Source organism: Dromaius novaehollandiae, chromosome 1, assembly GCF_036370855.1.
Source record: "Dromaius novaehollandiae isolate bDroNov1 chromosome 1, bDroNov1.hap1, whole genome shotgun sequence".
Taxonomy (NCBI): Eukaryota; Metazoa; Chordata; class Aves; order Casuariiformes; family Dromaiidae; genus Dromaius; species Dromaius novaehollandiae.
In genome coordinates this window covers 71424846-71437715 of record NC_088098.1, presented here as the reverse complement: position 1 = coordinate 71437715, position 12870 = coordinate 71424846, and the positions used below count along the sequence as shown (strand labels likewise).

Sequence of the window (12870 nt, the reverse complement as noted above, 5' to 3'; positions counted from 1 at the left end):
ACCTCTACCCTTTGTCCAACAGCAGGAAGAACTGATACTTGTTCTTGCTGTCTATTCACTGTTTTACATGCTAGCAGAAGTAGTTTCATCTTCCCTTTGATCAGAAATGCTCAAAGCATAGGCATAGATGTGGGCATTCACACAGGATAAACAATTTCTCTGCAGGGAAAGCATGGCCTACTTCTTTCTGTAATGCAGGAGTTGAAGTTTAGGGACTTCCAAGGGATGCTTCTTTAGGACAGCACTCCGTTCCATGACTTCAGAGCCAGAGAAGTTAGTTGGAGTAGTCTAGAGTTAGTCTTAATGGCTAGCTGACCCTCAATTCCTGCCAAAGCTGCTGTTAAGCTTTGCACAGACTTCATAAGTCCCTGATCATTTTGCAAGAGTACATCCAAGTATGACCTCGTAAGTCTAGCTATTATGGGCTATCACAGAGTATTCAATAGAGCTGACATTGGATCACTAGGCTCCCCTTTATCTCACTGCTTAGTAATTAAGGCCTGTTGGGGTCTTCTCTGGCTCATGAGATTACTCATTCCCAATAAATTTATTTGGTTTTTTTTAAAGGTACAACTTTGCTTCCTTTTCCCATGTCCATCACCCAGCCACTGCTTTAACTGGTAACAGTTTGTAGGGGAAGACTTACACTGACTCTAGGTTCCATTTTGATGAACATTTCCCTTTTTCAGAGGTACTTTCTTTTCTTGCTTTCTCTTCTTGTACTTCAGGAGGTGATTCTGACTCCTTGTTTCTGAAAGCAAGTATCAGAAGTTCCAAGACTTTTCCATCAAGCATCAAATTTGACAGAGTACACAGTGACTTGACTTTATAGCCCTGATCAAGTGGTTGACAATTAACAGTTGTTAAAAACAAACAAGAAAAACAAACAAAACAAACAAACAAACCTCCCAAATCCTACCACAAACACACTTCTTGGAAATTTTTTTTTTGAACTTACTTTGTTTCAGAATGTTCATCTTCATACTCTGCCCAGGAATACGTGCTAATGAATCGCTGTAGTGAAGGACGCTTCTCATTTTGCTTTGCTCCTACTCGTCCCCTGTCATGTTTTAAAAAGTTTATCTTAATTTCATATGAGATACTAAGCAGGAAATGAGAAATTCAGTAGCAGCCTACATATTTAGATAGGCTTTGGACAAATACATCTCAGAGTTGTTTGCCTAAAATTAGGTTTGGTTAAAGAAAAAAAAGCCTATCAGTGCCAGTTGCTTAAGTTTTTTTTTTTTTTTTTTTAATATTTTAGTTGAACTGCAAGACAGTCAATGTTTGTGTATATATACACCACACATATATAGTCTCACCTCTTAATTAAAAAAAAAAAACACTAGTCACCAACATTTAGTCACCAAGAATTTACCTACTGAAGCATGTAAAACTAATGGGAAAGGCATCGCCTAAATATTATTATACCTTGAGATGCTTCATAAGCTGCTTAATACAGACATAGTTTGAGCTGAAAAATATTTAATCATGTTCAAAGATAAAGCCAAGCAACTTTACCAGCTGCTTGATCTTCTGTTGAACTTGTCACTCCTTTCGTCTCCATCAATTTCGTTTAGCTGGGCCTAAAGGAGGAATATAACACACTTACTGCATTTGCATTTTCACATTTAAACCCAGCCAGTTTTGAGAAGGTAAAATGCCTCACCATTTGGGACCCCTTACTTACCAGTGGCAACCCAATACCTGCATTTCCAGCATTTCTAGGCAATGTTGCAAGGCTAACTCTTCGTAGGGATGATGGTGGCTATACAAATAAGAGGCATTGCTGGCTCTTAGGGAATGACTCAGTTACTCACTGATCACATAAAATACTCACTGATCACATAAAATACTACCTGTTTTTATATAGGCCTAAGAGCTAGGTTTTATACAGTCTAAGTTCAAAAAGTGATACAAAGGATTAAAACCATAAACACAGGCTAAACCACTTTCTTTAAAGAAGTATCTTTTCACAGTAAGTTTTTTTTTCCCCTTCCTAACAATCTAAAGGGAGTCTGGATACACAGCTTCTAGAAAATGCCAAAATTAAAGCAGGTGAACAAATTCACATAACAATGCTCACAGGAGTTCCAGCAGTCAGTTTCAACTGCTCCCACCTATTTTCAGCTCACTGTGCTGAACCCATCTTCTGAAACACCAGAGAGAACCACATGTGAACAATATTTCTTAACCACTACGTGAAAGCCTAACCATTTTGGCTTCTGTGAACACTTCAGCTACTCTAAGAGGGACCATATGCAGTTCTCTGTCGGAGGTGGTGGTGGTGAAAATATATGCTTGTGCTTGATGAGATCAGCCCGTATTTATGAAGCAAAAAAACACCAAGTCGAGCACATGCCACAGAGCACCAAGGCATGACAAGGCAAATAAAAGGCACAAAATTAAAGAACGCAATTTTATGTTAAGCTGTAGGTCCATACCTTGAAGTTAAGAGAATTTGGTAGCTTTTTATTTGTAGGTTCATCTGTGAAAAGATCAAACCATGAGAAATTGAAAGGAATAAAAACTGAAAAGCAGTGAGCTTTACTTGCAATTAAAGGTCTGACTTTTTGCAACATCTGTTTAAGTGGAAAGTGCAAAGTACTCCTAAGTACTCAAAGTACTCAAAAATTTCAGAGAAAAGCTTTTTATTTCATTAGTTGGGTTGATGAATATTCATGCATCATTATGCCTCCTCTGCAAGGATTAGTTTCTGTTGCTATCATTAAGTATATTCTACTGTTATCAAGTCAACATCCTATTACAGGCTAATCTCTTACAGACAGTAGCAGCTTGTAGCTGAAAAGGAAGGGATAGCATGTGATTCAGAACACTCCTGAGAGGATATTACTGGTGTGTCTGTAAGACTGCTCTTTCTGTTTTTAAAATACATGCCCTGTTCTACAGAATAATCTAATACTTCTGGCAAAACCACAAGCACACAGCATTATCTGAAAAGCTGACCATTGTACCATCTGCTTAAAGGGTAAAATTCAGAGCACCTGCACTTAAGGAGTCTGTGATTCCTATCTAGAAAAGAGGGCAGGAGGCATCTGTAAGAACAATTCAGAGGAATCAAAACTCAAATACCTAGAAGTAGCCAGTGGGAAAACTCCAATATGAGAAGGCACCCAAATTTACCACTCATAAGGAGTGAGACTGTCATACACACACTGCACTCTAATTCTACTGCATATTTGCAATATTTCCCCCCCCCGAGATTCATGACAGTTTACATACAAATCTAATTTCAAAGAGTTGTTTCTAGTACTATTAGTATATTGCTGATTTTTCCTCTACTTTTAGAAAAGGAGATACAGCAGTTGTATAACCCATCCCATGTTTGAAACTGAGCTTCAATAAGACAAGGGTCAGTCGGGCAAACCCTAAAAGGGGAGAAGGCTAAGCAGCTTTTCCTAGTTACCTTGATCTCCAAGAGAACTAAAAGACCTTTCATTCTGGAGCAGGACCTGTTTCAGCTCCTCAAGTTCTGCATGTTCTTTTGTGTACATGCGCTTCAAGTTTTCAACATGTTGAATCATTACTTCCACAGCCTTGCTGACACGGCTCTCCTAATGGAGCAAGTGCAACACAGCAGTAGGAAAAAAGAAGAACAACTCTTTGAGGAACTGAATCATGTTTCGATTTTGAGAAGAATTCCCCCCCGCAACCATCTATTTATCTTATAGCATCATGATTCTATAACACCCTCATTTTTGTCCACCCCTTCAAAGTTTTACTGCAATCTCTCTGTCAACACATGCCCAGGTTACAAAGGTCTTTGCCTTTCTCCAGTGATTCTAGCACAGACTACAGTTTTCATTTTCCGAGCCTTTGCAACCCCTCATCATCTCATTCTGTCATCTACAATCTCAGCTGCCACCACACACTTACTAGTGTTGCCGAGTCATATTGTCATGTTGCTGTTCTGCATTACACAGTTATACATCATAATGTTTGAGCAGCTCTCTCTTAGTTTCAATACATTTAGCATTCTCCAAAGCCCATAACAACCCCTTCCATAAGGCAGTGAATTATCGTTAGCACATTGAAACTACTGTTACTGCATTGCTATTTTGTACTATCTACTGCATACATCCCTCTCCTGCAAAAATCTTTCATGAGGACCATATCTTGGTTGTGTGTTTCTGTACTATGCTAGTGCAATGGAGTCCTATCCTACCCTCACAGTGCCTAGGATTCCTAGCGATTCCAGCAATCTGTACAGAAAAAAGACAGGATTATACTGTACTGGTCAGTCTGTGTTACACACCAAGATCCCCAAATCTAATTCTGGAATCTGAGGTTTAGCAACAGGCCCAACTATCCTTCTACACCTGGAAGCCTTTAACTTTGTATGAAATTCATTTACATGAAAGTGGTTACCTGATTAATAGCTCCTAACATCTCTGCTCTGCTGGCAACACGGGCTGCATACTGGCTAAGAAACTGCAAGCTTTTCTGCAACTTCTTAATAATCTCCTGGGCTTGGTTATCTTCTTCACACAAAGGAACTAAAGCCTAGGAGGCACATTGGTAAGACAAAAATATAACAATGTGAGCAATTAGTAGAGAAGGAAAGGTGAACCCAAGTGATGATGCTAAGGCATTTCTCCCAGGCCCACACAGTCACAGAGTCAGCATCCAACATCCTCAGTCACTGTAACTTCATACAGACCTCCAGTGGGCAGAAAATTCAGTTTACCTAGCATAAAAAAATAACTGAAGACACAGGTTCTTTCCAGACATCTGTGCAATAGAAAAATTCCCCACTGCCTGGATGTACAATAAGTTTGGATAAAGAAGGCTACCCTTAAAATACATGAGAAGGATTTAGCATTTGAGGTGCATCATCTAAGAACTGAGTTCCAACTCACTTATAATAAAATAAAAAAGAAAACCTAAAAACAAAGTTATATCAAAAAGAAACACTTTGACAAACATTCATTACATCCACCCTACTAGCCTCAGCCAATGCTAACCTCTAGCAGCTTTAAGCCATTTGTGATTTCCTTTTTCAAATTTTCTTCAGCCAAATCTCGGGATCTTTCTTCAAGCCTCACTCTCTTGTCCAAGGTAAACAAGTCGCACTTAAAACCTAAAGACAACCTCAGAAATTCAGCCTGTTGTGGAAAAGGAAGAGATTTCAGAACAGACCAAGTGATACAGAAGTCTATTAAGTAGCTTTATACACAGTTAGGAATATACCCTACCAGTTACAGGAGATATGGAGGAGAAAGCAAAGATGGACTACATCCCTAACAGCAGACTTTACACCCCAAAGCCAGCATTTTTGCCAGTCCTCCCACCTGTAGTGATGGGGGAACCATCTGCAGCCAGAATAGGTAATCTCCTGGCAGCATGCAGCATGCCATCTGTGTTCTTAGACAAAATTGTCTTAAATCAGCACATTCTGCCTGGGAGGTCACAACTATGCTCCTTCACACTTGGAAGCAACTTTTTCTGTAGTGACAAATATTTCAGTCATTTTTACAGATTTCCACTTCTATCCATCTTATCCCTTCAGAAATTTCAATTGAATATGGCAGGTTATCATTTATGCCAACAAGGCTCAGAAACACAGATTTCAGAAGCCAGCTTACAGAAATCCATCAATTTCAAGCTACTCAACATCAGTCTTTTATACAGAAAAAAATATTAATCAGGACTTATCTACAAAATCTTTCTGTTGTCCAAAGTGTTTAAAGATACAAGCAGCTGAGACTTACCTCCACCTCTTTCTCATTAGGAGAGGCACTGTAGGACAAGGAGGAACAGTTATGTAACAGACTGCAGCTTTAAATTATACATGCAGGTGATCATAGAAAGTTAAACACACTTACGGTTCATTTTGCTTTGTTTTATCTCCTTTAATGCCACCTGTAGTGGGTGAGCTCCCTGAGAAGAGGGGGGAAAAAGTTTTCAGGCAAGAACTAAAACAAAAAACACTAAACAGTTTGTAAAAATCTATGAAGCCCCAACAGAAGTCACTTAAGATTTCCTGGATTAAGCTCTTGCCAGTAAAAACAACACGTACCTTGGAGTACATTAGAGCTAGAGCATCAGTAAGACAGTACAGCAGTGTCACTTAAAGTCTCAGAAGTTAATTGTTATTTGGCTTCAACTGGCAGCTAATTAGTTCAGAAACTAAAACCTGTAAGTAATCATTCAAGCTCCCAGCCCCCAGGTTCAGGTTGTCACATAACTTACTACATCACTAGCTTTTACTGAACTCCAAAGGCAAGAGGTCAGGTGGCTGCAAGAATGGAGATGTCCAAGCGTAGTTCAGCAGAAACATCTCCCTGCTTGTTGTATCACATCACCCCACACTCTAGCTAGCATAAAGAAAGCTGCTTTATAAGACTTTGGGCAGGACAAGCATGCCAGTACTCAGTTTCAGATATCTTAACTCCATAGCAGCTCCTAAGAAATACTCCCTTCTATCTGGAGGAGGATGGAGCTGGTTAGATTAGTATCTGTAGGCGTTGGAGAAGCAGGTTTTTGCATGATAACATCTCAGTGTTCCCTTCCTCTGCTTCTCACCCATTTTGATTTCTGACTGCAGCTACAATTCCCCCGCCCTGCCCCCCAATAAAACCCACACAAACCACCACACACACAGAGATAATTGGTGTGCTCAAACAGCTCTGTAGACCACTTTACACAGCTCTTGATACAGGTGACAAAGGCTTGTGCTCCAAAGAGTTATGCGAATGTGTTCAGCCAGAACTTCTTACCTTTCCTACTGGGAACCACAGCCAGTGCTTCCTCACTCTGCTCCTGATTGGCTTCCTTTTCCTGGTCCATCTCCTAAAGGCACATCAGAGAGTAACTATACCAAGGGAACAGCCACAGAAAGCACAGGAGGGGCCCTCTTCCCTCCTGCAGTATTGCTCTTTGTCACTGCTCAGGCAAAGGAATTGGATGTTTTGGTGTTACCAGCAGTCTTACCACGTCTTGCTTTAAAATGTTTTGCGGTGTTTTGGGATCTTCCGTCACAGGATAGAATTCCTTCTTGGTCAGATCAGTTCCTGGGGAGAAACATTCCAGAAGCCAAATGTAATGATAAAAACAAAAAAATCAAAAGAAAAAAAGCCTCCAATGCACCAACATCCAGCATACTAGCCATTGACCAAGAGATCTAAAACAAGTTGCAGCAATTACCAAGAGAGGACATTAAGGAAGAGAGGCAGCAGCAAAGAATGCCATAAAGAAAGAAGTGTGATAATACAATATTTTGGCTTGATAAGTGACAATAAGAAGTATTAAATATCTAAAGTGAGAATGATCATTCTGGCTGTAGTTGCTCTAGCTGAATTGTAATTATTACAGTATAGTAATACTATAATCTAGAGCAACTACAGCCAGAACTGGATGAATAAATTCATCACTTGGATGAATAAATTTCCATGCTTTTGCTACCAGCAGGTTTTTGTTTGTTTGTTTAAAGGGACAACCAGTTTACAACTGGTTGTTTTTTGCTTTCTAGAAGGACAGGAATATGTAAAGTAAATAAATAAGAATTACCATGCACAAACCAACAGGAGAAATGAGTGTTTGTAATTCTCTTCATTGAATGTCCCCAGCATGAAAGTAGTCAAAAACCAGATGCTACTACAGCTACTGTTACAGAGGAGCTCAAGTATAACCAGGTTTTGAAAAGCATATAGTTGTGGTGCTTGAAGAGGGGCTTCAAACGTGTTCTGACACTTGCACTGTTCCCTTGTACCTTAAAAACAACTATTAGGGTGCTAATAGAGCCAACAAAAGAACTCTTTGCCCACAAGTGGTAATGAACTGATAAGTTCAGCAAAATGACGGTGCCAGCCTAAATGCAACACAACTTTCAGGTATCCAAATTTATAAGAACATTAAAGCAGAGAAAAGTAACCTCCAGAAAGACAGTTATTAAATATATATATATATATATATATTTAATATATACATATATACATATATACACACACACACTTCAGAAACTGAAGAAAATCTTCAAGAGTCACATTAATTTCTCCTGTAGCAGTAACTCTGGTAGCTATTTAAAAGAAACCTTCTGGATGTTCTAAAAGGTATATTTGTTTATGTAGTCATACGTACATGAATATAGGCCAAAGAAATGGCAACAAGAAGGGAAAAACAAAGTTTCAGATTAGAAGTGCTTTCTCTTTTCATCCTTTACATTAACAGTACCCTTTTCCTTAGTGCTAGTACCCTTTTGTTGTTGCTGATTTTGTTGCTATTGCAACAGGCCCACATATCTGACCTGGATCCTAAGCACCCTGAGGAGGCATTGTGTGGTACTATTAAAACCCACAAGTGTAGATCCATCCATAACTCCATTTAAATACTAGAAACACTTCCTATTCAGTGGCATACAACAGGGAGCAGGATCTCAGACTTCAAAGCTATCTGGACCCATTCTGGTCTGTTTTGCATATCTGTTTCCTCCCTGCCAAGGGCACCCACACCACATATGAAAATTAACTGCAGAGGCAAATTAGTAGAAAGAAAATATATTTAAGTCAGGGGACTGAATTAGACTTCAGGAAGATCAGTACTAAAGAAAGAAAAAAAAAACAAACAAGCAATGACAAATTTTATATTTAGGTAAAGGTTAAGAAGGTGGTTACAAACAAGCATTCTCGTATATTCTGTACTGTGTACTCAGATCAGCTTTTTTAAAAATAGCTCAAATACACATGCACTCCAATTTAGTTTTGCTTTTAGTTTTTCAGTGAAAGAGAAGCACCATCAGATCTAGTAGGAATAATTTTTCTGGCTGTATACAGCCATTGGGAAAGACAGAAGCATCCACAAAAGTGTCTATCCTCATCCCCACTCCCAACCTACCCCAGCTGCTTGTGTTCTGAGCATCAGTTTGGAAAGAGAAGAAAAGGGAAATGCTGCTTAGTCTAATTACCTGTCACCAAACTTTTCAAAACCCATGAAGACATTCTCTTTCCTCCCAAAATTGCCTGGAGTTTAGTATCAGCACAATATTCAGCCACCTGAGTAAGCATCAGGACTTCACTAAGTTATTTCATGTTTACCTCTGGCAGTGCAGCAGGCCACCAGCCTCCTGCAAGCAGGCGGAGCCTTATCCTGAAGCAGGAATTTCAGGTAGACTTGGGAGCACTTGCAGGCCCAAGTATTTGCAACAGCAGAAATTCATGAGCTGTCATTAGGTTATCTTTCTTATTCAACTTCCTCACTTCAAAGATGTGTTGGAAGCAAGTGTTTCCTTATTGTATGAATGCCTGTATGGCTGCAGCAGTCACTGTACCTGACATAGTATCAGTAGGATTCTTATCACTATTTTTCTCCATTGCTACAGAAATTGGCACATCTTCCTCTTTTGCATGCAAGCGCTCAGGTGATTTTTCCTCCATAACAAGACAGTCTATAACACGAGTCAACAGAAAGAGCACTTATTGGTCAGGAAATGCACAGACCTGAGGGCATCTATTTCAAGGCTTTCAGCACAAAGTTCACAGCTCTCTGCGCCCCAATCTAAGGACTCACCTGTTACTGCTGTGATGCCTTCTGAAGAGGATGTAAGAACTTCTTGGGGTGATGTTGAGTGATCACTGCCAAAACAAAATTCTTTTTCAGTTACTCGTATGTATTTCATGATCTAGATAGAGGCTTTTAAGAACTTGCACAAAACCTGACCTGGACGGAATCAGACTCACTGGTATTGATGGCTCTGCACTGTCCGTCTTAAAGGAAAGAGAGAACAGTTAGTATCAGGAAAAAAGTTGCTTTTTGAGTAGACAATTTGTATGTCAAGGTTTTAATAATTCCTTCAACTGTACCTGAATATGTCAGCAGAGAAAAACTAGATAGTAAGGGGCTGCAGGTTCATCTGTTAGTCTATAACCACCAGTATGCATAAAATTTAGCTTAACACGATATCATCACTTAAGTGATAGCATGATACCACTTCGGAGTGATAACTGTTTTGGCATAAATCTTGTATTTCTAAATATGGTATTTCTGAGAAATTTTGGTTACTGACTTCATGTTTTGTTTCTAACACACATTTTCAAAAGACAAAGTACGTGTTACCACACCACCTTTCCATCCTAATGGTCTCCATCAAGGTAAATGTAAACTTAGTTTGCATTTTTAATCTGTTTTCAAGGTCTTGAACTCCACCAAGTGGGGTGCATAGAGTTTCACACAGCTATGGATACATGACTCATTTAGGTAGCTAAAAGCATTACTGTTTTGACTGAACAGATGATTTGGAACACAAAAAACTTACATTTTGTATTGTAAATTTCAGTGTTCATCTTTGGAGGACACTCATTTTTGATATTACATATAGCAGTCACCTAGCCAGTTCAGAAGGCTTCCGGATTTCAGTGGTTAAAGGCTTATAAGTAGTTTTGCTTGTGTTCCTTTACCTGCTACATTACAGTTTTGGGCCTGAGAACATCCTCTTAAGTATATTAACATGCTGAAAGAGAAACATTCTTCTTCCTGCTTTCCCCCGGATAATTTCAGTTTTCTTGTTCAAGTGACAGATTCTCTCTCTCTACAACCTCCAGTGATTATTTCTGTGCTCACTACCAGTGAGCATTATACAAGGTGAAATGGAGGTTTAGAGGCTAACTCTGTAAGGACTTGTGATGAAGAACACCACCTGCAGCTGAAAAGGGGAAGGAGGGTGAAACCCTGTCTTCAGGCAGAAAAAGTCTAGGCCTAACCAGCTTTGGGTGACTTCCTACATAGCAGGTGTCCAAATCCACTATCCAGGGGAGAGGAAGAAGAGGGAACAAACACCGTCCCCTGCCCCCCCCCCCCCCCCCCCAAAAAAAAAGAACCCCAAGTCACATCAGTGAGTTAATGAGGGATCATCTACATTCTGGTACACCACGTCCTCAGAGGATCTAGAAAAGAAGCATTTATGCGGTGAAGAAGTAGGCTGTCCAGCAAAGCTGAAAAGCAGGTAACCAAGACACTGGGCACTTTAAGGAGCGCTGGCTGCTCCCAACACCAGTTAGCGCTTTCTCTTTCCCTCTCCCCCACAGAGGTCATCTGTACTCACTGAAACTTGCACCTGCCAGCCGGATGTTTCCTCTAATGCAAATGCAGGCTATTTTTATTCTTATTTGAATTCTCTATTAAGCTGAAGGAAGTACAGCATTGCATTTGCCCTGTTCAGACCATTAGGACTAAAGGAATATTAGGGAAGGAAAGAAGGGAAGACAAGTAGCATACAGGAATGAAAAACAAAAAAAGATAGAAGAAATGTGCTCCCCCAACTTCCCCCCCATGCACACACCCTAAAACTTCACACAACCTGGAACTGAATAAAGCAACAGATATTATTCTATGCGCACTCTCCTTCTGCAGGTAATCACAGCATCAGTGATTTCTGTTTGCAATGAAGGAAAGTCTTCAATCCAGTTTCAAAAACGCTATGCAAGCTATTAGCATCACGAGCTCCCTGCTGGATTGTGGGAGGTATGCTTAAAAAGAAAAGTAATCACACTCTAGATTTGCTAGAGAAACTTGATTTCAGAGGGTCCTTCCTCCTAGTGAAAGGACTGTATCAGTTAAGATCCTGCAGCAGAATCCTAATCACTTTTCCCTTAGATTGATCCTTGGATCATTTAACTGTCCTCTACACACAGCAGAGAAATTCTGGCAAGAATCTTTTATAACTTCCCCTAAACAAGCATTAATATTTTGAAGATCTAGCATATGTTTTTTAGAATGTAGTCTAACTTTCACATTTCTAAATTGAAACAAATATAAGTCGTCCAATCCTCATCTGGTTGTCACAAGAACTCCCTTATTTAACAGCCCTATAACTCTTACAGTGATAATGTTTTGATGAAATAACCCAAGTTACTTACATGCTGAAGGGCTCGATCTGATCAAACACATCTGCAACCACAGTGTGATACAAAGCCTAGGGAGACTTTTCCTATTAAATGAGGACATTCAAATTTTGCTGCACGTCACAGTTTTTAGACTAGATACTGGACACAGCCCATTTGCCTTCTCTTTGGAAAAAAGTTTCAATATTTTCATTTTCCCCTCCACAATATTCACATGAAGGGATTATAGAAGGGGGAAAAAAAATCAAAAATCAAAAAAGGAAAAGGACACTTCTGACCCACCTGGAACTACAAAAAGCTTCAGAACGATTAAGCACGGGCATTTCAAAGAACTTTTCAGGGCTGTCACTTTCCAGAAGCACTAGGTAAAGCAAGAGCCCTTGAGATTATCCTTTTTAAGGCAGCTTAAGAAGCAGCAGTACAAGCAAGAAGTTCCTCACCTGCTCTGCCCCTTACTGAGCAGTGTGCTGTAACCACAGACAGTCCCCATCACTCTTACTTTTTACCCTCACTCTTACTTTTTACCCTCACTGCACTTCCTGCCTTGATCTGCCAACATGACTGGGTGACCGCTGCAGTTGCGGTGACACATCATCCAGGGTAGACCTGAGGCTACCTGCTCGTTGGTGTTGAAAAGGTTATTTCCAGGTTCATGGAAACCGCTGACCCATAGTCTGTCATCACCAGCAGCACCAGTACTGGAGTTTGTAATACCAGTTCAAAACATGCCTGAGCAGCCGGGTGAGGACTGGATTTCCACAGTGAGCACTAGTACTGAGCATGGAGCAGGACTAAGCATGCTGAGCTGTGGCTTGGCCAGCTGTTGTCAGGTGCCAGCTGCCTGACAGGTCAGCTCTAGGAGGGAGTACACCGACAGATGCAGGATCCAGTCCAGCAGAGAATACACCAGCTTATGGAAGGTCTTTTATACAGCAAAGGGAGCTTTTTGTTTTCTTTTCTCCCCCCGCCCCGCTGTTACATGATAGCCGTGGGAGAAAGTGCACCGAAAGGCAGC

General features: G+C 40.2%; 1 protein-coding gene across 1 annotated transcript in view; it reads right to left on the bottom strand.

The window, feature by feature from the left end:
• Positions 1–12870, bottom strand: part of IRAG2 (inositol 1,4,5-triphosphate receptor associated 2) — a 39878-nt gene that overhangs the window by 823 nt on the left and 26185 nt on the right. The window contains exons 24-38 of the mRNA XM_026092662.2: positions 9676–9722; positions 9526–9590; positions 9287–9403; positions 6955–7034; positions 6741–6813; positions 5847–5901; positions 5733–5760; positions 4986–5126; positions 4390–4524; positions 3428–3575; positions 2445–2488; positions 1691–1768; positions 1522–1586; positions 959–1060; positions 647–751 (exon numbers count right to left, since the gene is read on the bottom strand). Of these exons, the coding sequence (XP_025948447.2) occupies positions 647–751; positions 959–1060; positions 1522–1586; positions 1691–1768; positions 2445–2488; positions 3428–3575; positions 4390–4524; positions 4986–5126; positions 5733–5760; positions 5847–5901; positions 6741–6813; positions 6955–7034; positions 9287–9403; positions 9526–9590; positions 9676–9722 (1283 nt within the window). The remainder of the gene's footprint in view (positions 1–646; positions 752–958; positions 1061–1521; positions 1587–1690; positions 1769–2444; positions 2489–3427; positions 3576–4389; positions 4525–4985; positions 5127–5732; positions 5761–5846; positions 5902–6740; positions 6814–6954; positions 7035–9286; positions 9404–9525; positions 9591–9675; positions 9723–12870) is intronic.